This window comes from Orycteropus afer, unplaced genomic scaffold, assembly GCF_000298275.1.
Source record: "Orycteropus afer afer isolate SDZICR_OR568_19922 unplaced genomic scaffold, OryAfe1.0 scaffold00026, whole genome shotgun sequence".
In the NCBI taxonomy this organism is placed as follows: Eukaryota; Metazoa; Chordata; class Mammalia; order Tubulidentata; family Orycteropodidae; genus Orycteropus; species Orycteropus afer.
Genome location: NW_006921613.1, coordinates 16,855,157 through 16,877,128, shown reverse-complemented (window position 1 = coordinate 16,877,128; position 21,972 = coordinate 16,855,157). Strand labels below are relative to the sequence as shown.

The following is a 21,972-nucleotide window of genomic DNA, read 5'->3' as shown; positions in this document are numbered from 1 at the left end:
CCTATACTGAGAACCTCCTAAACCCAGGAGACAGAAAGAGCTGTTTAACACTGGAAGCAGCCAGAGATGGCAGGCTGGCAGATGGTTGTGGCAGGCTTGCACTTGGGAGAGTTAGGTGCCTTCAGACAAGAGGCTTCCTAGTGGAATACCATATCTCTATGTAGGAGCTCTGGTAGTGTAGTGCCTAAGGCACTTGACTGCTAACCAGAAGGCTGGCGGTTCAAACCCACCAGCCACTCCTTGGAAGGAAGATGGGGCAATCTACTTCCGTAGTGATACTGCCTCGAAAATCCAAGGAGGGGTCGCTATGAGTTGGGTCCGACTTGACAGCACCTAACAACTACATGTAATATGTACTAATGGAGCTAAAGAGCTGTAAAACTTGCCCGAGCAGGGCAGAGGCTGAGAGTAAGGCCTGCCGGCTCTGGGAATGGTAGAGACAGCTTACTGACAACTGTCTCCTGAGTTATTCCTGTTATTTCCAAGTTGATCCTGATACTTCTCTCATATACTCCACAACTGTGAGTATGGTCTGTGAGTTCTGTGTGGCCACTGCAATTATTGAACCGAGCAGAGAAGTACAGAGCCATGGCAAGGATAATTGGTGTCAGAATTGGTAAAAAGGTTGGTGAGTGGAGGTATGTCTGACTTCTACTTCATAGGAATTAGCTTTGGACTAATAGTGATTCTCATCTTTGAGATGGCAATTCTTACCTCTCTCGCTGACACTGGTTAGACGAGGTCTGATGTTACCATGTTGCAATCATATTTATTTTTATAGTTTCTACTTGTGGATGATACCAAAAAAAACACTCATCGCCAATGAATTGGTCCCGACTCATAGCAACCCCCTCCTTGGGTTTCCGAGGCAGTATTTCTATGGAAGTAGATTGCTCAATCTGCCTTCTGAGAAGCAGCTGATGGGTTTGAACCGCAAGCCTCTGGTTAGCAGTCCAGTTTATTTATATCCTTTACTTATGAGTAATTAAAAAAATATGTGAGTAATAGTATTTCAGATATCAAAAGTGTTGCTAACTGAGGTTTACTGACCCCGGAACAACTCTATGTTTAGGGCGAAGTCTCCTGCACCTTTGTATTTAAAGTTTCTGTGGGGAATGTACCAGGATCAATGTTTTAGGATCTAATTGTGCCTGCCAATTTCCATATTGAAGGGCTTAAACCCACTGCCATCTGAGTCAATTCTGACTCACAGTGACCCTATAGGACAAAATAGACCTGCCCCATAGGGTTTTCAGGGCTATAAATCTTTACCAAAGCAGACTGCCTCATCTTTTCCCCAGGAAGCTGGTGGTGGATTCGAACCATCACCCTTTTGGTTTGCAAATGCTTTACCACTGCGCCACCAGAGCTCCTTTACCCACTGCCATCCAGTTAATTCTGACTCATAGCGACCCCAATTGGGTTTCTGAGGCCGTAAATCTTTAGTAGAAGTAGTAGATCGCCCAGTCTTTCCTCCGTGGAGCAGCTAGTATATTTGAACCGCCAACCTTCTGGTTGGCAGTCAAATTACTTAGGCACTGCGCCATCAGAGTTATTTTGGAGGGATTTAAAGCCAAACCAAATCCACTGCCATCATCAGTGGCTTACAACTCATAGCGACCCCATTGGGTTTCCGAGGCTGTAAATTTTTCGGTTAAGTAGACTGCCTCATCTTTCTCTCGCGGAGCAGCTGGGGGGTAGGAACCGATGGAACTTATGCAGCCAAATATCTTAGCCACGCCACCATAACTCTTATTTGGAGTTGTTTAGGGAGGGGCAATTTCGTTGGAAGGGTTGGTTCTAAAGTTGCGTTTGTGCAAGATTTTACTTCAGACTGAGGACATGTGAATTGCCTAAATAAGTGGCTGGAGAGGATGAGGACCCTACGTATCGAGACCTGGCAACACAAAACCGGAGGAGCCACCTTGGCACTCCACCATTCCTTCACCCTCGCCCACCCGCTTCGCGCTTTTCCTCTGGGCTAGTGTGTCAGCGCCCCAAACCGTCCCCGCGTGAGGTCACTCTACCTGATCACGTGCTCAAGCCCGCGGGAGCGCCACATCGTCAGCCGCAGCCATCCACCCCCACCACACCCACGTGACCCGGCCTAGTTTCCCCGGCCCGGCCCAAAGCCTAGCTCAGGAAACCCCGCCCCACGCTGCGCGCTTGCTCTGCGAACCTCCGCCCCTTATCCGGTCGGGCTAGAGAGTGGCCCGCGGCCCACGTGCTTCCTTCTGCCCTATAGGAGTCCGCGTCTAGAAGCGAAAGGGAGGGGAGGAAAGGGACGAACCGTTACGTTATAGAAAGGGGCGGGGCCTACGACGTCAGACAGAACGAGGGGACGCAACCTAGGCAGGCCGGAGCCGCTGCCGTCGCCATGACCCGTGAGCACCGCGACCCCCTCCTCTTGCCCTTTCCTCCCGGTTCACCCTAAACACGACCGCTGAATCGCTGGCATTGACGTCCCCGCAGCTTCCCCGCCGAAGCCACTCTTAGGGACCGTTGTTTAGCGACCCTCACACTCGGAGCCCGGAAATCGAGACTTCTCGAGAACCCCCCCACCCCGGGCATCTATTCCCCCCAGCCTTCAGCTTGTGGGGAGAAGCCCTGCGCCCCTGTGATAGGCCCAGAGCCCCTTACTTCAGAACCCAGCCCCTCCCCCCACAGAGACCCAACCCAGTCCATGCACAGAACACCACCTGTCTGGGTTCCCACATCGCCTCGAAACTCAACACCCCTCCGGGAGGCTCCTCGGAACTGTCCTCCTTCCACCCTCCAATTTGACCTGCCCCGTGGCAGCCTTGCCACTTCCCCTCCCCACTACGTTAGCCGTGTAGTCCCCAAGATGGGCCGGTATGGGTCCTGGGTAGGGGAAGACGGTCGCCAGTGTGTAGCCAGAGCGGCCCCCACGTCTCAACTTTTACCTTCTTCCTTTAGGCGGTAACCAGCGCGAGCTCGCCCGCCAGAAGAATATGAAAAAGCAGAGCGACTCGGTTAAAGGAAAGCGCCGAGATGACGGGCTTTCTGCTGCTGCCCGCAAGCAGAGGTAGCCCCAGGGAGGGGAGGGGCGGGTGAAAGAACCTGGGTTAGACTAAGGGTTATACTAGGAAAGAGAGGTACTTCAGGGCTCGAGCCTGGGCTGGTTGTGAGGGGCATTGTTTTCTTTAGGGTTTTATTTCCTCCCTGCACTCCAAATTGTTAGCTCACGGTCTTACAGGAAGGGACTGGGGCGTGTGCCTGCCCTCGGTCTGATTTCCGAGTGCCCCTGGGTCTGACCATGTTAAGGGTAAGGGCAGGGAGCTGCACGTTTTCCAATATAGTTGTGGTTATGAGAGCCCGGAATTTTTTGCTCCTTGCTGTGCTTTGTTTCACCTCCCTTCTCCCAACCTTCTCACTAGTGTTAACTGGGTGTGGTACTGGTACTCAGCACAAAATAGACAGCATTAACCTTGGGCCTGTGAGGCCAGAGTTCTGACCCTTTGGGCAACAGCCAGATGGAGACTGATTGCCTTTTGAGCTTCAGCTCTCTTCTTCTTGTTCTCCTAGGGTGGGAATACAGCAGCTACATGCTGAACTTTGTCCCATCCACTTCCATCTTATCCTTTGTGCCCTTCATCCCCCTGCATCTTGTCCTTTTTGCCCTCTGGTACCTCCCAGTGCCCCATCATCTCTACCCCCAGGGACTCGGAGATCATGCAGCAGAAGCAGAAAAAAGCAAACGAGAAGAAGGAGGAACCCAAGTAGCTTTGTGGCTTCGTGTCCAACCCTCTTGCCCTTCGCCTGTGTGCCTGGAGCCAGTCCCACCACGCTCGCGTTTCCTTCTCTAGTGCTCACAGGTCCCACAGCACCGATGGCATTCCCTTTGCCCTGAGTCTGCAGCGGGTCCCTTTTGTGCTTCCTTCCCCTCAGGTAGCCCCTCTCCCCCTGGGCCACACCTCGGGGTGAGGGGGTTACTCCCTCCCAGTGTTTTTTATTCCTGTGGGGCTCACCCCAAAGTATTAAAAGTAGCTTTGTAATTCCTTGAGCGCCTGGTTTGACTGGGGATTTGGGGGGATGGGGATGGAGGAATGGCTGCCCTTTCCCACCAAAAGGGGAGATAACTTTAGACTCCTGAAAGGTTGTGGATATGTAGACTGATAAATGAAACTTCACAGGAAAAAAAACTTTATTATACTATAACAACCAGACGAGAACTATGGGGATTTAGTAGAAGAATCTTCTAAGAACTACAGGAACTTTTTTTCTGTGATTTATTTTTGTCCCCCACACAGACCTTGAACACCATCCCAAGGATGGAGTTGAGGGCCTAAGAGGGAAGGCTCTAAGACTTAAGTTTATGTCCCTTTTTCTCATTCTTCCTCAGTCTGTTTTCCTGCTTGAAAGTTGGCCAAAAAATCCTGTTGCTCTCAAGTGTTCACATTCTCTTCTGCTCTGTCATTCCTCATGGAATAAGGGTGGTTTTTTGTCTTCCCTTGACCTTAATATCAGGATTAAAACCTGGGGTAGTCCCTGTGCTCCTTTCTTCCGTGTCCTGGTTCTGTGGTTCTGAGCTTCTTATATTCCTGGGCCCAGGACTGAACTGCTTGTTTTCCTTTTTATCTCCAAGGGCAGAGCCAAGTTCTTCAGACCCTGTTGGTCTTTCCCCATACCCATCTCTAGCTCAAGAACCAGGAAAAGGCTTGTGCCACACTCTGCTAGGATCAGCAGTGGTTCCTGGATTGCTGACTTGGGAGTTAGGCTCTGGAGCTGGGATGAAGACATAACAAGAGTTCACTGAGTCAAATACTCCACCAGGGCATTAGAGTGTATATGGTTAGTTCTTCCAATTCAGACATAGAACTGTTTAACCTAAAGGGAGATAACTGCCTGTTGTGTTCTTGAGATATTAAGCTGAGCTGGACAGCTCCCCGAAGCACCACCTCAAGGGAATCCCAGCTTATTAGAAGAACCCAGACTGGAGGCCAGTAACAGCCCCAGATAGAGGAGTACACAGGTCCAGCATGAGGCAACCTTGACCCAGAAGGTAGCCCAGCTACCCTTGGTGAAAGTCTTTTCAAGTTCTGCTCCCTCGTAGCTGTGGAATGAAAAACTCTAGTTAGAGAATATGCAGCAGCTCTGGTTTTAGACCTATCCTGCCTCCCCACCCAAAGGTTATGGCAGACTGATGTGTGTCTCCTCAGAATCCTTAGGAATGGCCTTGAATTCTCTTTGCACAAAATAGCTATGTTACCAGGAGAATGTCTCAGGCCCAAATCCATCCTACCTGAACCAGTTGGTAAGGGTAACCATGACATAGAGTGATGCAAGGAAGAAGACGAAGTGGAAAGCAGAATAGCTGTAGGAAAGATGCTGGGCTTGCACTGGAGGAGTTGGAGTGGTCTCTTGGTAACTTGGCCTGGCAGCCCTACCCTTTGGTCCTGGAGAGATGGAAGGCCTGCTGGGAGCAGTTCTGCTAAAATTGACTCTTCCCTCCTCCCCAGCTTCTTTCCTGGAAGCTCTTGAAGGCTCTTTGGCACTCTACAGAGATCTACTTTTGCTTGGGGATCCTTACTTGACACTCACCTTCCTCTGGCTCCACTGTTTTGGGGCAGCAGAAACAGAGAGAGGGCTTCTGCAAAAACAGAAGGCAGCATGTTTTGGAATGACTGTAAAGAACATGAGGCTGTTAATCTAGGAAACTACCTTTCTTTGAAAAGATGAGTCTTGTGTAAAGAGTGGGTTCAAATTCCAGCTCTCGCACATAACTGAGACCTCTGGTTTAAGATGTTTAATCTGTGCCTCTATTTCTCCACTTGTAAAATGGAGCAAGTACCTACCTCACAGGGTTGTTGTGAGGATTAAATTAAATGAGATGTATGTAAAGTATTTAGCCAGTGCCTAGCACATTGTGGGTACTCAATAAAAGGTATTAGCAGCTAGAATCTGAGCATTCTGGGTAGAGCATTCTGGTAGGGTGTGTGTGGGTGGAGGTATGGGTGTGGGTGGGTGGGTGGGTGGGGAGAAGAGCTTTGGGGATATTGAGCTCTCCATTCTCACCTGAAACTCAAAGCTGTAAACTTTGATGATCCACAAGGGCCCAAATACCTCAGCCAGGTAGGAAGCCTCATTACTGAGAAAGAACAGAGAGTTTTCAAGTGGGCCTAGTCAGGTAGTCTGTGAGCACTTAGTGTCGGTAGGTCCCATATTGGTCTCTGATACCTTTACCCCAAAAGATTTATCCAGAGCTTGCAGGGATTTAGACATTTTTTTTTTTTTTTTTTGGTATGAGGGCCCTGAGATGTTTACATGAATGTTTAATTCTTAAGTCCCTACCTGCTGCCCCTGCTCTGCTGCCTCACAGAGATCATCTGACAAAATGCTATTCTTAGAAATAGTCCCTGTTCATGGGGAGCTTTCCTCACTCTAGTCTTGCTTTAAAGTGTAGAGTCTAAATAAATCATACTCCCAGACATGTCCACTCCCTCTGGACGTCCTCCCTCCTCTCACACCTCTTGACACCTTTACGTACCAAGCAAAAAGCACACAAGCATACATGATGCTAGCACTCAGCACTGCCAGGGAGGTATCTGGTGTCTGGGGTCCTATGTTATTCAGGCCAGGTAGGCACAAGGTGTGATTTTGTCCTTGAAGGATTACTGGGAAGGGGTAAGAGAGGAGGGAATGGTAAGAACAAGGAACTGGGTATTTGACGAGCAAAAAGGCTTTAGTATGAGGAATCTAGGTCCTGTCTTTACCTATATCTGGAGGACGGCTGGACAGTGCAGAGAAGGTCAGATACATGATATAGCAGCTGATGATGGAGGCTTGTAGAAGGCCAGAGCGGGTTTGCTCTGGGGATAATGGGGATCATTAGTTTGTTTATAGGGTGGTAACTTCCTCCACTCCTATTCCCATCCCTGCTTCTGCCTTCCCACCCTTTAAGGGAAGCAGAGATTCTGTAGATTGAGATGGGAAACCAGTGAAATCTGCTATACTAAAAAGCCCCCAAAATTGAATGTTGTAGGGTGTGTACCTACTGAGGCAGATGCAGGGAGCCATGGAGAGGAAGGAGAGGAGACCACAGAAGCAAAGGTGTAGACTAAGCAGCATCTTGTTGAGCAAGCAGCCAGCCGGGTGTGTGTAGTGGCGAAACAGAAGGACAGCTCCCACACCTGCTGTGCTGTAGAAGCCCAGAGTGGCCAGCAATACTGCTAGAAACCAGCTGCAGTTGTGGGCTGCACCTGTCTCCCTGGGGGTGGGAGGTAGGCAATGGCTTGGTGCTCCAACTGTTTATTTCTGCCTGTTACTATTTCTCTTGGCGTGACTAACCATCCAACCTGGCCCATCACAATCCTGAGCTTTTTTTAGTACTGCTCAATGAGAATATGGGACCACTGATCTGCCTTGCCCTTTGCCCTACCCCACTGGGCCTACTAATGCCAGCCAGACATCCCCAGGAAGAGCCCTTTGGGTTATGTGCCCTTACCAGCTCTTGTTCCAGGAGTGGGCAAAGGCTGTGATAAGCACCAGCTGCAGCAGGATGAAAGCGAAGCCTCCACAAATACCAATGTAATGCCAGGCTGCAAGATGGGCATTAGTGGGAAAAAGTAGCTGGTCACATCATGATTCCTAGTCCTCTTCCTGCCCTCTTTTTGACTTAGAAAACCTTTTAGTTTACATTTGCTGACCAGGGTGTGAGATGGAGAGTACCTGGGAATAGATGCTCATCAGGGATGCAGAAGGCCACAGCACAGAGACCTACTAGGAACAGCAGCTTGAGGAGCCAGAAGCTGGTTAGGAAGGAAAGAAAATGAGACTCGGGGGAAAAAAGGCAAAATTAATGGCCCTGAACAATTTGTATAGAAATTGTAAAATGGGAACCTAATTTGCTATGTAAACTTTCACTAAAAACAGAATAAAATACTACTCTAAAAAAAAGTAAACAGTGACTGCAGGGGAAGGCGAAGGAGAAAGCAAAACACAGGAAAGAGGGCAGATGAGATAACCAAGTAGAGGAAAGGGTTATTCTAACCCTTAGATACCAAAAGAGCATCTGGGCAGTGTTTTACACTTTACGAAGGGTTTTGCCTATGATAATAGCCTCACTGATATCTCCATTTTAGAGACTACAAACTCAAAAGAGGATAAATATCTAGCTTATGCTGACACAGCAAGTACAGAGGAAGCAGGGCCTTAAATCCAAGTTTTCTGTCTTTCCACAGTGCTGTTTCCTCATCCTTGAATCTCCTTTACCCATCTTGTGTCTAATTTCTTCCCTTATTCCTCCCCACTGAGAGAGGACACACAAACCTATTATGCAGTTGTGCCCGTGGGCTGGTAGGGGAGTGCAGGTGGACCAGCAGCACAGCCTGCAGCAGGTGGAAGGTAGCAGTTCCTGCACATACTCTGTACACAGCCCCAGAGCCACTGAGCACTGGACAATCAGAGTGGCCAAACAGGTGGGCACATACCCATGAGGGCATCTGGATCTAGAGGGAGGGTGTGTGTGAGAAATGACATGGTAAGTCATATACATGGAGAGGTTCCTACTTCTCCCTAATATGTCCACTCATTTGCCAAACCCCACCAAGGCTGAGTCTCTCAGAAGTTTATTTTATCCTTCCCCACATTCCAACCCAATCCTCTCCTACTTACCCCATGCCCTTTGCCCCAGATTTTTTCTACTACTGTCCTTGACAGCAGGAGGCAGCAGACTGCTGAGGCTCCCACATGTAGGAGGATGTAGAACAGGCGGCTACAAGTGGACTCTCTGAAAGGAGGCCACCTAGAGTGGCAGCAACTGGTACATGAAGCAGGGCCACAGCGGGACACCTGGGGGTAGAGCAGATACAGGGCAGCAGGGTGGAGATTTGCTAGGAAAGGCTTACATAATGTGGATGTGAGGTTAACCCATGAGATTGTATTCCAAAATTTATTCTTTTTTCCTCATTTTACTCAGGAATTCTTAATGTTTTGTTCCAATCTATTCAGAATTGCCTTCCACTGAAAACTAGCAGGGCTTTCATCAGAAGAGCTTACCCGCAGGGTTGAGGAAACCTTCTTAAAAGCCTCTGACACTTCCCTAGATTTAATCCTCTGGGTCTGGGAGGAACATGGGAGAGATTTACTACTCAGTAATCTTAGAGGAAGGCACTCTGGTGGCACAGTGGTTAACTAAAGGTCAGTGGTTTGAACCCATCAGCTGCTCCAAGGGAGAAAGATGAGGCAGTCTGTTTCCATAAACATTTATAGCCTTGGAAATCATACGGGGCAGTTCTGCTTTGTTCTATAGGGTTGCTAAGAGTTAGAATTAACTGAGCAGTGGGCTTGGCTTTCTTGGTTTAATTTTAGAGGCAAAACATTAAAAAGGGCCTCAGAGGGGAAAGGAAGCCTGTTGTCTTGATTGGTTCCCATTCATTTTCTTCTTCTTCAGCTCCAGCCACCCTCCCCTTCATATTTTTCAGATAGCCTTTAATCAAGGGAGTTTTCAAATCTATCTTCCCAAATGCCCTCTCACCTGATAGAAGGGGGAATTCACTATGGCATTGCTGACTCCACTGTGCTGTTGTGCCAGGCAGAGGGAGGTGCTGGGGCTTGTGATAGCCTTTGCCCCCATCATCCTTGTCTCAGGAATGAGGCCCAGGTCCACCAGATGGGAAAGTAGTGACTTTGTTTTGTCCTCAGCCCATTGGACTGCCTCTGTGCTTCGGCGGGTCTCCCAGTTTATAGCAGCAAGGCCAGAGTGTGGGAGACATCAAGAGAGGAACCGCTGATTTCCAGGATGTAGCAAATGCAAACGCCCCTGTGAGGGTATTTTCTTTGTAGGGCCCATCCCTTGGGCTACTCAGGCTGTTCTCCCCAGATTAAGGATCAATTTGCATATCTAGCCTCCTGAGGATTAGCATTCTTAATTGGTTTAGGATTAGACATCATCTATCTAAGTTGAACGTGTGGGTGTCTGTGTGTAACATTCTAAGTGAAGGAAGGAGGATGTCGGTTGGGACGTACTGGAGAAGGACATGGTCGGTGGGGTCTGGAGTGGTGATATGTGTTAGGTCTGGGAAAAGGCCTTAAAGAAACACTGTACAAACCCTAAAGGAAGCCTTGAGAGGCCAGCTACTTTCCTCTCCAAAGCATCTAATGTCAGCGCCTCGTGTGGGCGTGGCCGAGAGCCTGCCCCACCTCCTCCTTGGGGCGGAAACTATGGGGCAGTTCCCGGAAACCGTCGTGACGCAGGGCGGCGGCGCGGTGGGATCGACATGGCGACCGAAGGAGATGTGGAGTTGGAGTTAGAGACTGAGACCAGCGGCCCGGAGCGGCCACCCGACAAGCCACGGAAGCATGATAGTGGTGCGGCGGACCTGGAGCGGGTCACAGACTATGCGGAGGAGAAGGAGATCCAAAGTTCTAATCTGGAGACGGTGAGGTCGACCGGGAGCGTGTCTGGGCAGACTGAGAGCGGCGGGTGCCCAGAGGCTGTAGTTGGAAGCCAGAGCTCCAGTATTGGGTCCTGATTTCCTGGTGGGAGTAGGCAGGAGGGTAGAGCTGAGAGAAACAGCTACCACCGGGAGCTCTCTGCTTATCCAAGAGGAACTTAATGAAAATTGGGCTTAAAGTGGACCTTGTGCACAAGATTGAATTAAACAGTCCTTGGTTCCTAATACACTTGTCATCACTAATGCATACGTAACCTGCTTGGCGTTGCTTTTTTAGGTCATTGGGTGTTGCAGTAGACAGAACTTGTGGCAGTAACTAGACTTGTGTTCTCCATAGGCCATGTCAGTGATTGGAGATAGACGGTCCAGGGAACAGAAAGCCAAACAAGAACGGTAAGTCTTCACATGCAGCCAGTCCTACCGTTCCCCTTTTTTTCCCCAGACCCAGACAAAAAGAAAAACCATTATTATTAGTGCAGATGAAGGGTTTACAACTTCATTCTTTTGTTAGTGGAAGGGGAAGGTCAGGCAACACCTCCTGCAGCTGGGGAAACGGTGGAGGGCAGGTGGGAGTCAGTATTTTCATTCCACAAATGTTTATTAAGAATCATTTATTTGCAAGGCATGGCCAGGATCATTCTTGGCAGTTCATGGTGGAGGTAGAGAATGAAGACTAATACACATAAATACTTACAGGGAGAAGGAACTGGCAAAAGTCACCATCAAAAAGGAAGATCTGGAGCTGATAGTGAGTAGTAATGGTGAACTAGTGAATGTTGCTTTGCTTAATTTGGGTTGTTTCCTGAAACTTATGTTAGAAATGGAGTCAGCATGTTTTGGTAGCATGTTAAATGCCTGGTAAGAATCTCAGGTAACATGATTGATCATTTTCCTACAGATGACAGAGATGGAGATCTCAAGAGCAGCAGCAGAACGGAGCTTGCGAGAGCACATGGGGAATGTGGTCGAGGCTCTTATTGCACTAACCAACTGATTTGTGCTTTCTCAGACACACCCACTGGATTAACTTATTGCAAATAAAGATGTTTTTGTCTTCTTTTGAAGTTTTATCATCTTAGACCAAGTGCAGTGTATATTATACCTACTTTATTGTAGGTAGTTTGTATGTTGGAGTATAACTGAATTTAAGTGACTCCCCTCAACTCTTAATGAGTTTATGTGAAGAATCAGAGAAGATTTACATCTTTACTATTTCGTTAGTAGGCAGCCTTCAGATGTAGATGTTAGCTAGGTCAGCCTCATTCATCTGACTAGACTTACTCAGCAGTATGTAAGGTACATCTGGACTCTTAACAATGCTGCTTTACCCTATGGCATATGTCTCCACGGAACTTTGAACCAGTTCATTCTTCTTCGATCCCCTTCTGATAATTTGCATTTCCACCACAGATACACTGAATTAAGAATCTGTATTTTAGTAAGATACTTGGATGATTCTCTAAGGCTGGTCTGCAGCTTAGCTTATAAATTGTTGAAAGGCCAGTTCCTGCCCAAAAGCCATACTCTGTAGATGGAATGCCAGTTTACCTTACATTCCATTTCCTATCCTGAGAAAAAGATAATTTCACTTAGAAAGTTTACCAATTTAGGCCAAGTCATCCTATGCTTTTGTTCTTCAATTGTAAAACTACTAGGTTTTAACTGTTGATGAGCTGGTCAATTAAAAATGCTTGGCCTCATAAAGGATGTGAAAAGATCTTGGTCTTACTTTTGTAAAGTCAAGAAACAGTCTTTCCACTGATTAAATGTCTTAGTCCTTATGCCCCTGTGCTCCTAGTGCTGTGCCTTGTGTGTGGTGGTTATATAATAAATGGGAAAATCACTGAGTTGAATTTAACTCAAACAAGATGCTACTGCACTGCAACTGAGAGCCTTGGTGCCCTCCTTAATATATGAACTAGGCAAGGAGAAGATAACCGGTATGTACTTTTTCCTTGGATTCAGTAAGATGAATGTCCATTTTATGGGTCAGCTTTTTGATCCATGTATAGCTGTAAGTTTTGAGAGTAGGGAAAAGCAAACACATCATGGAACAAACCCTGTCTATCAGTCTACTTACTAGATCAAGGGGAATCAAAATGTGAAACACCCTATGTAAAAAAGTTCCTGGTTTTATTTTATTTAATAGTTACATACTCGTTAGCCTGTACATTTATTTCCAATTATTATGCTAAAAATCCTCTTCGTGTGTGATTCTTTTATTTATTAACACACACAGAAATTGATCAAGAAGTTATGTTTCATTTATAAAAATTTACCCCAAGAAATGTAAAACAGGTTGTAATGAACTTAAATTTCCTAGTTTATCACCCCTAACTCTAAGTCAGAAGTAATTATTGTCCATTTACATGCCCATGTTTTCTGACTCACTCTCAGCTCCTAGAAAAATGAACAATTTCTAGTGATTATTGGAAGCCACAGCAGCAATGAAACCTATGATTTCTCAAAGTTTTAAGTAGGTGGTCACTAATCCTACCTGGACAGTGCTTTTCTGTAGGTTTCTTAGCATGAGTCCAAACCTCATAAAGCACCTTCTTTAAATGCTGGGTTGCTCAGTGTCACAAGTATGACAATGGTTCCAATAAGTCAGATACCATGTAAATAAAAACAAATCAAGGACCAAGTGCTGCAATTTTTCTGTGTCCTAGAGTTGGAAGACTAAGTAGATAAATTCTAAGTAGTTTTCCGCTTCTTGGCAGATGGCCGCTCAAATACATCTCGTACCCCAGCTGCCTTTTGTTTAAAGAACTTTGTATTCTGGGCACTCTCTTGACCCCAGGCTGAGTCGAAGGAGGTGGTGTCTTGATCCACAAGGTGGGTGTATTTGGTACGGCCAGAGCGTCCGAAGTTCTTGACCTAAAGGAAGAACAGATAAGTTATACCACCAAACAGACCACACCCTAGCCCTCAATACATTACTTTCTCTCCTGTGTTACTAAGGTCCCCCATACCTGCATGACTTTGGGAAGAATGGTTTTGTTGAAATGATCCTCCAGAGTAGGTGCACTGAAATCTCTCTTGTAAACTTCTTCATCCTCATCCTGTAGATAAGAATCTTAATCAGTTTCGTGGTTTTATTTTCTATACACTCAACCACCAATTTATTAAACTCTACTACAAAGGACACAAAAAGAAAGCAAAGGATATCGAACCTACTTAAAAGTTTAGTTGAGGAGGAGATACTCTCTTTCCTTTGTCCTTCCTAAGTATAGACATAATTTAAAGGTTGGCTATGTTCTCTTTGTGCACATTCATTCATGTGACTTCAGCCTATATCAAACCCAACCCAACCCTATCACCAAGTCAATTCTGACTCATAGTCATCCTACAGGATAGAGCAGAACTGCCCGCATAGTGTTTCTAAGGCTGTAAATCTTTACAGAAGCTGACTGCCACATCTTTCTCCCATGTAGTGGCTGGTAGATTTGAACTGCTAACATTCTGGTTAGCAGCTGAATGCTTAACCACCGTGCCTCAACCCTGTATAGGCCTCTTAAATCCCTTTCCAAATCATGCTCTTCTGATTTAATTTTTTGTGCTAATAGGACCAATATTCTCTCAATTACCTAGTTAGAAAATCTGACTAATCTCTGTGTACAATCAGGAGTCATATCTTGCAAACTCTCATCAACTAGGTGGTTATTCTTTTCCCTGCAGTCAAACTTACATACTCCTACTGGATTAGTTTCTAAAACACAAATCTCTATATATCTGTCTTCCACTGGCTCTTTATTAAATCAACACAATTCCTCTGCCTAGCAGTCAAGGTCAAATGCTATAGAACCTTAACATACCTTCTTAGCTTTCCTTGAAACTTCCCTTTACATTTGGTGCCTGAGACCTTCTGCCTCTGCTCTTGGTACCACTGCATGTTAAATCTTACCTGCTCGTATTATCAACTTCTCCCTCTTTAGAATCTACACAGTACTTTCACTCTTCCTTATATAACAGTGTCCATGTGCCTTAGCCCCATTTCAAGATTGTAAACCTTTTGAGACCGAGAATTTTGTATTCTCTAGCAGTGCTGCCTGAGACCTTCTGCCTCTGCTCTTGGTACCACTGAATGTTAAATCTTACCTGCTTGTATTATCATCTTCTCCCTCTTTAGAATCTACACAGTACTTTCACTCTTCCTTATATAACAGTGTCCATGTGCCTTAGCCCCATTTCAAGATTGTAAGCCTTTTGAGACCGAGAATTATGTATTCTCTAGCAGTGCTAACCATCGATCTTTAGACAATAAATGCTCCAAAGGATATTTACCCAATGAAATATGACTACAGGGACTAGTTTCAAACAAATATGTTAATAAGACCATATTGTTATGAGATTTAGAAACATCCATGTTTAAGAAATTAAAAACAGCACTGTACTTTTGTAGTAGTCTTTTCCCTTCACCTACAGAAATACCCAATTTAAAGGTAAGACAATTTCAATGAGATCTGCTTTTCTCTTCTTTAGGGCCTGAAATCTCATTTAATCTACAGATGCTATTTTAATTCACTCTTGATTACTTTCTCCTTGTCCAGATGAAAAGCATCAGTATTTGAGCATGTGTGCCAAAGACTGACTACTACAGAAACATTTCATTACACACCAATGCGCTGCTTTTTTGAAAAGCTTGGTTATTAAAGCAGCTAAAATACTTAAGTACAAATATTTAATGATTTTGAAGCAGTGTAATAAGTAGTTGTTCATAATCTCCACTGACTCCAATCAAGAAAGTCACCTGGAATGGAAAAGTATAAATATTTCTTCTGATCAGACATACTGAAACCAATTTTGGAGGGCATTAAGAAAATCTGCACTTAAGCTTTTGAGTTTCACTAATATTGCAGTGAAGGACAGGGATTTAGCTACAATGGGAATATTTAGGGTTTAAAACAGAATACTTGAAAAAACTAGTTCTTGATACAGACCCCTCTAACAACAGAAAACAGTTTAAACAATCACATTCTATCAGACTAATAAATGCAATCAATTTTTCCATACCCTTTCCAGCTATTCTTGTATTAAGGAATTCTCATTGGTATCCAAATAATTTGGAAGAACTCCACATCACTGTTTTTGCAGAGTTTGGTGTTAACATAAGCAAACTTTTATTCACTTATGAAATATTATCTAAGTGATTGTGATTTGTCTGGTATATGGATACTATCTCTTCACTTCAGTTCCTTAATTTAATGATTAAATCGTTTCCTCTTTCTGTGAGCTGAGGTCAAAAACAGAGCTGCTACTACTTCTACAATCCTGTTGCCAATGCTCTTCTCTACTGGGTTTATATTCCTCAGAAGCAAAAAGCAAATGAAAACATCATCCCCAGGATCAGTTTTTATCCTTAAGGGTGAATATAATGAAAAAAAGGTTCTAGGTTTTCCTACTGCTCTACTTTTCAATTCCCCTTTTCTTACCATGAAGAAGGCACCCCGGTGATAATACTTCTGCAAAAATTTGTATTTGCCCTTAACAGCTTTGTTGGTAATAACTTTGCCATTTGCTCGAAGCTCAGCTCGCCTCTCTTCCTCAGTCAGGTTTCGCATGCGTTCAATTTCTGCTTTTTCCTTCTCGAGCCTGTCCAGGGAGCAAAACTATTAGTATTGTTCCAGCTTCAGAAAGATCCAGTATCTGAAAGTGACACAGTCCCATCTCCTTTCGAAGTATTATTCATCTTTTTTTATTAGTCACTGCCTGTTAGGAATCAAGAATAGGGGTTCTACAAATAAAAAGGTGAGGCTGTCTTTGTTATGTTTGCAAGACCAGGTATTGCAAGCTTCTGAAAACTGATTCTAGCCTTTTTGAGATTCAGACATACTATTACTGCTTGATTTTGGAACATTACTAATTGGGTGGGTTCAAACTGCCAACATTTTAGTAGTTGAGTGCAAACTGTTTGTGCTACCCAAGGACCTCATCCAGCCCTAGGGACCTTAACAGAAATTCATAGTGGTTGCTGAGCTTCAGATTTACAGCATTAGACCTATTCCAATTAGCAGCATTAACTCTAGGCCCATGCTAATACTCACGCTTCTCGATCTTCTCTGTCCCTCTTGATTCTCTTTAATTCCCGAACCTTCCATGCCTCATATTCCTCCTCATCATTTTCATCATCGGTATTGAGTGCATCCAGTGCAGCCAGGGACCGCTTGTTCTCTTCCAGCTCCTTCTTGGTCTCTTCTTCTACAATCTGGACAGGGAGAATAATTCAATTATTGGACTTCTTTATTCTCCTCAGGCAAACCTAAATACACTACCCCTTGTACTCAACCCTTCTTAAAGCCACTCCCCAATACCTTGAGTGTATACTTGCGCCTCTCCTCAGCCATGCGTTTTGCCTCCTGCTCTAGCTCCTTCTGTTTCAATGCTTCAGCCTCACGTTCTTGAACTGTCACTCGGTCCTTCCTGCAGGGGAAGGTAAATATCCTTTGGAGCATTTATTGTCTAAAGATGGATGGTTAGCACTGCTAGAGAATACACAGAAGTACTGTTAATTACCCAAAGCCCTTAGAGTGGAGCTTGTTTCTTTAGATCAAGTTGCATCCAAATCAGGTAAAACCAAACAATATCTGGCTCTGTTAGCTGCAAAGAGCCATGAATAAATAAATAAATAAAAGGAGCCCTTTCATGTCTTTAGAGCAGCAAAATTTCACTCATTTTTGAGAACTGCCTGCATAGCACAAGGAACCTATTGGATTGTTAAGTAGCAGGATCTCTAGCCATTAGGAAACGAGTAAGAATTTACTCTTCAAGTTTAATTTTGTGCTTAAAACAATGTATTATTAAAGCTTCGGGCAGATATATGCTCTTTAACTAGAAAGGGAGATTTGCAAACAAACCCATGCTCTCTACTAACATCAAGATATTCCACAACAGATAACCCTAGGGCTAGGACACTGGGCAGAAGACTATTTTGTGCTTAGATTTCAGAAGACATGGGATAGAAAGGAGGCTTCCAGACCTAAAAAGTAGTAAAAAGTAGTAAATATTCTATAGATTCAGACCTGGCTTATGAGATCCTTACTTTCGGATAAAGACTGGTTTAAGGCGAGGCTCCATCTCATCTTCGCTGTCCGTGTACTCTTCATACTCAGACTCTGATTCTGACTCTTCTCCAGAACGTCCCTCATCCTCCACCTCCATGACTTCCATCTCTTCATTTTTTCTCTCCTGTGCTCGCTGACGCATCATCCCACGGCGCCGTTCTATTTCCTATCAAGTCACAAGTCCAAGGCACTCAGTTAAATGGCCTGTGCTCTAAGAGGGTTTTTTATTTTTCCCTCATTATGCCTAATGAATTCATATATGAATAAATTCAACTCAGTACCATTCTATTTTCAATCTTCCTCCCAATAAACAGAAGATATGACCAGAGTTCTGCCAACAGCAGTTGTTTGGCTTCAGGGCCTCAAAAAGCAGCACAGGCACCACTTTTTCTTGTATCCACAAAGAACCTCCCATTTTCCTTTATCATACCTCATCATCAATTTCCTCCTCCTCTTCTTCGCTGCTGTCTTCTCGCTCCACGCGCCAAGCATCTCCTTCTACTTCTGAGTCACTTTCTCCTACCACTTCAGGTTCTACTATTTTCCGATGTCGAGCCAATCTGTAAAACAGCATCTTCAAGTTTAATACCAAATCTCACAAAAACAAGGGGGCATCAACCACATTTCCTTAGTCATAAACATGACATTATGTTTGATTTCATTAATACTGAAGTCTTGCAATATGGAAAGTGACACAAAAATAAAAGAAACTAAACCAAACTGTCCCAAGTAAATAATCAACTTGGGCCTAAAACATAAACTTCAGGGTATGAGTATTTCAGAATCTTATAGGATAGCCTTCAACTGTGGTTCTCAAATTATATGTTGAGGTGTCCCAGGACAATGCAGCAAACTCAAAGGGGTGCTTTAGGATTTTTTTCTTCTTTAAATTTTATTTATTTTCTCGTAGTTGAGAATATATATAGCACAACATACACCAATTCAATTTTTTACATGTATAGTTTAGTGACACTGATTACATTCTTCAAGTATTCTTCAAGTTATACAACCACTGTCACGCTTGTTTTCTGAGCTATTCCTCCCCCGTTAACATAAACTCATTGCCTCCTAAGGATCCTATCTCATTTTTCAAGTTGCTGTTGTCAATATGAACCCATATAGATAGTCTTAAAAGAGCTTAATACTCAAGGCAGACCTTTTTTCACTTGTTAAGATTAAGTACTGTTCAGTTAGGACTGGTAGTGTAGTGGTTAAGGCATTCAGCTGCTAACCAGTGGTTTGAACCTACCTACCAGCTGCTCTGTGGGAGAAAGGTAAGACAAGTTTGCTTCCATAAAGATTCATAGCCTCGGAAACCCTAAGGGGCAGTTCTACTCTGTCCCATAGGGACACTATGAGTCAAAATTGACCCTATGGCAGTGGGTTTGGTTTGGTTTATTGTTCTGTTTTAAGAAGACTTTTTTCCTATTTTATCACTGCAATTGTCCCTCACTAGCCTTTAGAATAAGTGGATGGATACAATCAATTTCTCAAATTTTATAAAACGTCTTTGTGCAAAAAGGTTCCCCCCTCAACAAACAAATGGTTTGTCTTTTCTAGTCCCATAATGAGTTAATTTTAGAGGCTTTGTGCCAGAGGTAACCTCGGTTTTCTGAAGCTGCCACTTTCTAGCTATGTAGCTTTGTTATTTACATAATCCCTTTGTGCCTTAGTTTTTCAGCTTTAAAATAAGGATAACAGCATCCACCTCAAAAGACTATTCCATGGGTTATAAAAATTAGTAAATGTACCTCGAATAGTGCCTGGAACATAGTAAGTACTATTTAAGTGTCAGTTATTACTGTCATTGTTATTAATTAACCTCTATGAGTTCAAGTCTAGTGAAACACAACCCAAGTAATTACCTCTCTTCCACATCTTCACTAATACGGTTCTGCAAACGCCGCAGACGGGGATCACTAGATGAATCTTCCTCTTGTTCCTCAGGCTCTGCTTCTTGTTCTTTGGCTTTCTTAATGAACTGAAATTCTTCATCCTCCTCGTCTGAGGACTCCATAGGGGCATAGTCTGGCCTCTTTCCTGACACATAGCGTTTCACCTTCACCTTTTCCATGGAAATCTCACCTGGTTGAGAAAGATAACATGATTCAGTAGCCTCTTTCCCGATGTCCTTCAGCCTTTGGCCTTTACAGGTAGAACCCTGTATTCTTGGTAGATAAGAGTGAGCAGGAGAAGAAAAGAGCCACTAAATAATCATGTATTCATCTAATGGTATTTTTCTTACAAAGGCCAAATCATGGGAAGGCATTGACTGTAATTAATACTAACACAAATGATAGTGAGGCCTAGTTTGGGTACAGTAAAGTGGAGGGAAGTGGGCAAATAAACAGTTAAAAAAAAAAAAGTTCCCCAAACAAGCAGAATGTAACCATCACAAATTTACACCATTTCACTTTAACTAGTCTTAAGAAAATTATTTGTAATAGTGCCTACCACTAGTAATAGTGACTTGAGTGGGAATATAAAATTAAAATGCTGCTCAGTCATTCTTTTAGTCCCTTCTAGAATTTTCCCTGGCAGCCTTAACAATATATTACCACATAACTCAATCTTCTACATCTATTTCTACTTTTCTTTTAGGTTATGCATTATCAAACCTGCAAGAAGAGATAAGCTATCTTTTACACATACACGTAATTCCAATTAACAGAAAAGGATGAAAACTCACCAACTCATTTTATGAGGATAAGTTGATAACTGGACAGTTCAAGATACAAAGTACTAAATAACGTAACAGCTAACTTATTCCAATAATGTAAAACAAACACCTCAAGCCATCATGACTTACAATTTAGTCCAGGACTACAAGGAAAGCTTAACCTTACAAAAATCTAATTTATCAATCAATTTATGAGGGGAAAATAATATACTATTTTTTTAAGTCACATAATCTCAACAATAGACACAATAAACAATATACCTAATGATAAAATAATATAAGCATTCTCTTTATAAAACAGTAGGCATCCTTATGTTGTTCCTATCACAACTTCAAGTCCATACTGTATGGTGTTAAGTAGGGCATTAAGGAAAAAAGACAAAAGGCATAAGGATTGAAAAGGAAGAAAATATCATAATTTGTAGACCAAATGATTATCTATGTAGAAGATACAAGAAAACCAACAGAAAAACTACTGACATTCAAGACGAATGTTGGATAAAAGACCTCTGTAAGAAAACAAGTGATCCTCTAATCCAGCAATTCTACTTTAAACGAGGACAATAACCAAAGAAAATAATCAAAGACTATCAAGTATTTATGCCCCTGAATTGAAAAATAAACCTAAAGGTCCCAAAAAAGGAGACAGTTAATAAAATATTGAAAATCTAAACAATGTACAGGTAGTCCAGACTTACTCAAGTTATAATAAACTGCACTTATGAATAATCTTTTTTTTTTTTTTAAATGAAGAAGAGGAAGGAGATAAACTGTCAACAAATTTTACAGTGAAAGGACTAGCCAGAATTTTTTTTAAATAAACTCAATCAGGGGCTTCACTGGCTTAACATGGACCCAACTTTTTTTTTTTTTTTAATAAATGAAGAAGAGGAAGGAGATAAACTGTCAACAGATTTTACAGTGAAAGGACTAGCTAGAATTTTTTTAAAATACACTCAATCAGGGGCTTCACTGGCTTAACATGGACCCAAATGCTGCTTACTTTACTAAAGTTGATAGATTTGGAAAACAATGAGATATTACTTGGAAAAAAAAAAAAGAAGGATCCTACAGATAACTCTAATTTTCTGACTAGAAAAGTATCCCAGGGATAACCCATATGATCCAGAACCTTCCATAAGTGGAGTTATTACTGTAACTGACAAAATGCCAATGTCATCCTTCTTTGGAGTAAATTTTTATGATTTGTGTATTTTTTAATGTATGTATTGAAATATATCTATAAGTTTATATGTAATGCTTCCAACTCCCAAAGACAAAGATCACATTGAAAAAAAAAAAAAGGTGTATTTGTACATTGGCTACATATAATTAGAAAATATTTTTAAAAACATAATTTTCAATATATAAGGTACCTAGGAATAAATTCATCAATGTTTCTTTTAGAAGGAAAAAATAAAAAACTGTATCAAAAGATAAAAAACCTAAGTAAATACAGAATTTTATTGTGTTCATGTTGTGTTAATCTAGAAAACTATATAATTTTAATTTAATTCCATTAAACATTTTCTCAGGCTGATTATAAAATCATGTGGAAGATCAAGAAGAGCCAAGACTAGTCTGAAGATAAAGTGGGAGTGCTGGTGGTGTGTAATCCTCTAGGCTCATTTAGAGTAATTGAAGCATTATGTCATTGACTGAGGGTATATAGAGACCGAGGTACAGAGTAAACAGCAGAAAACAAAACCACATGGCACAACTCAAATTGAAGAGAAACAGCTGCAGACGTCCATTAATCATCAGAACATGGAATGTATGAAGTATGAATCTAGGAAAATTGGAAGTTGTCAAAAAT

The 21,972-nt window shown here is 43.2% G+C and overlaps 4 protein-coding genes across 4 annotated transcripts in view; 2 read left to right on the top strand and 2 right to left on the bottom strand.

The window, feature by feature from the left end:
• Positions 1-2,377: 2,377 nt before the first annotated feature.
• SERF2 (small EDRK-rich factor 2) lies at positions 2,378-3,945 on the top strand. The gene is given in 4 exon segments (XM_042783679.1): positions 2,378-2,384; positions 2,938-3,046; positions 3,658-3,841; positions 3,844-3,945. Coding segments are annotated over 4 exon segments (402 nt in total).
• Positions 3,946-4,920: 975 nt separating this feature from the next.
• On the bottom strand, positions 4,921-9,598 carry SERINC4 (serine incorporator 4). The gene is made up of 12 exons (XM_007935315.1): positions 9,497-9,598; positions 8,635-8,811; positions 8,290-8,468; positions 7,690-7,769; positions 7,466-7,559; positions 7,017-7,228; positions 6,735-6,830; positions 6,509-6,635; positions 6,037-6,109; positions 5,563-5,611; positions 5,264-5,417; positions 4,921-5,074 (listed from the first exon to the last, which is right to left on the bottom strand). The coding sequence occupies exons 1-12, from the start codon at positions 9,596-9,598 to the stop codon at positions 4,921-4,923; spliced, it is 1,497 nt and encodes a 498-aa protein (XP_007933506.1).
• Positions 9,599-10,238: 640 nt separating this feature from the next.
• HYPK (huntingtin interacting protein K) lies at positions 10,239-11,409 on the top strand. Its single transcript, XM_007935248.2, has 4 exons — positions 10,239-10,400; positions 10,753-10,808; positions 11,112-11,163; positions 11,314-11,409. Exons 1-4 carry the CDS (start codon positions 10,239-10,241, stop codon positions 11,407-11,409), a joined length of 366 nt encoding a protein of 121 aa, XP_007933439.1.
• A 1,700-nt stretch (positions 11,410-13,109) lies between these two features.
• The window catches only part of MFAP1 (microfibril associated protein 1), a 24,236-nt gene continuing 15,373 nt past the window's right edge, over positions 13,110-21,972 (bottom strand). Inside the window, exons 2-9 of the mRNA XM_007935247.2 lie at positions 19,342-19,561; positions 17,907-18,036; positions 17,455-17,642; positions 16,727-16,835; positions 16,460-16,620; positions 15,848-16,007; positions 13,388-13,477; positions 13,110-13,292 (exon numbers count right to left, since the gene is read on the bottom strand). Of these exons, the coding sequence (XP_007933438.1) occupies positions 13,110-13,292; positions 13,388-13,477; positions 15,848-16,007; positions 16,460-16,620; positions 16,727-16,835; positions 17,455-17,642; positions 17,907-18,036; positions 19,342-19,561 (1,241 nt within the window). The remainder of the gene's footprint in view (positions 13,293-13,387; positions 13,478-15,847; positions 16,008-16,459; positions 16,621-16,726; positions 16,836-17,454; positions 17,643-17,906; positions 18,037-19,341; positions 19,562-21,972) is intronic.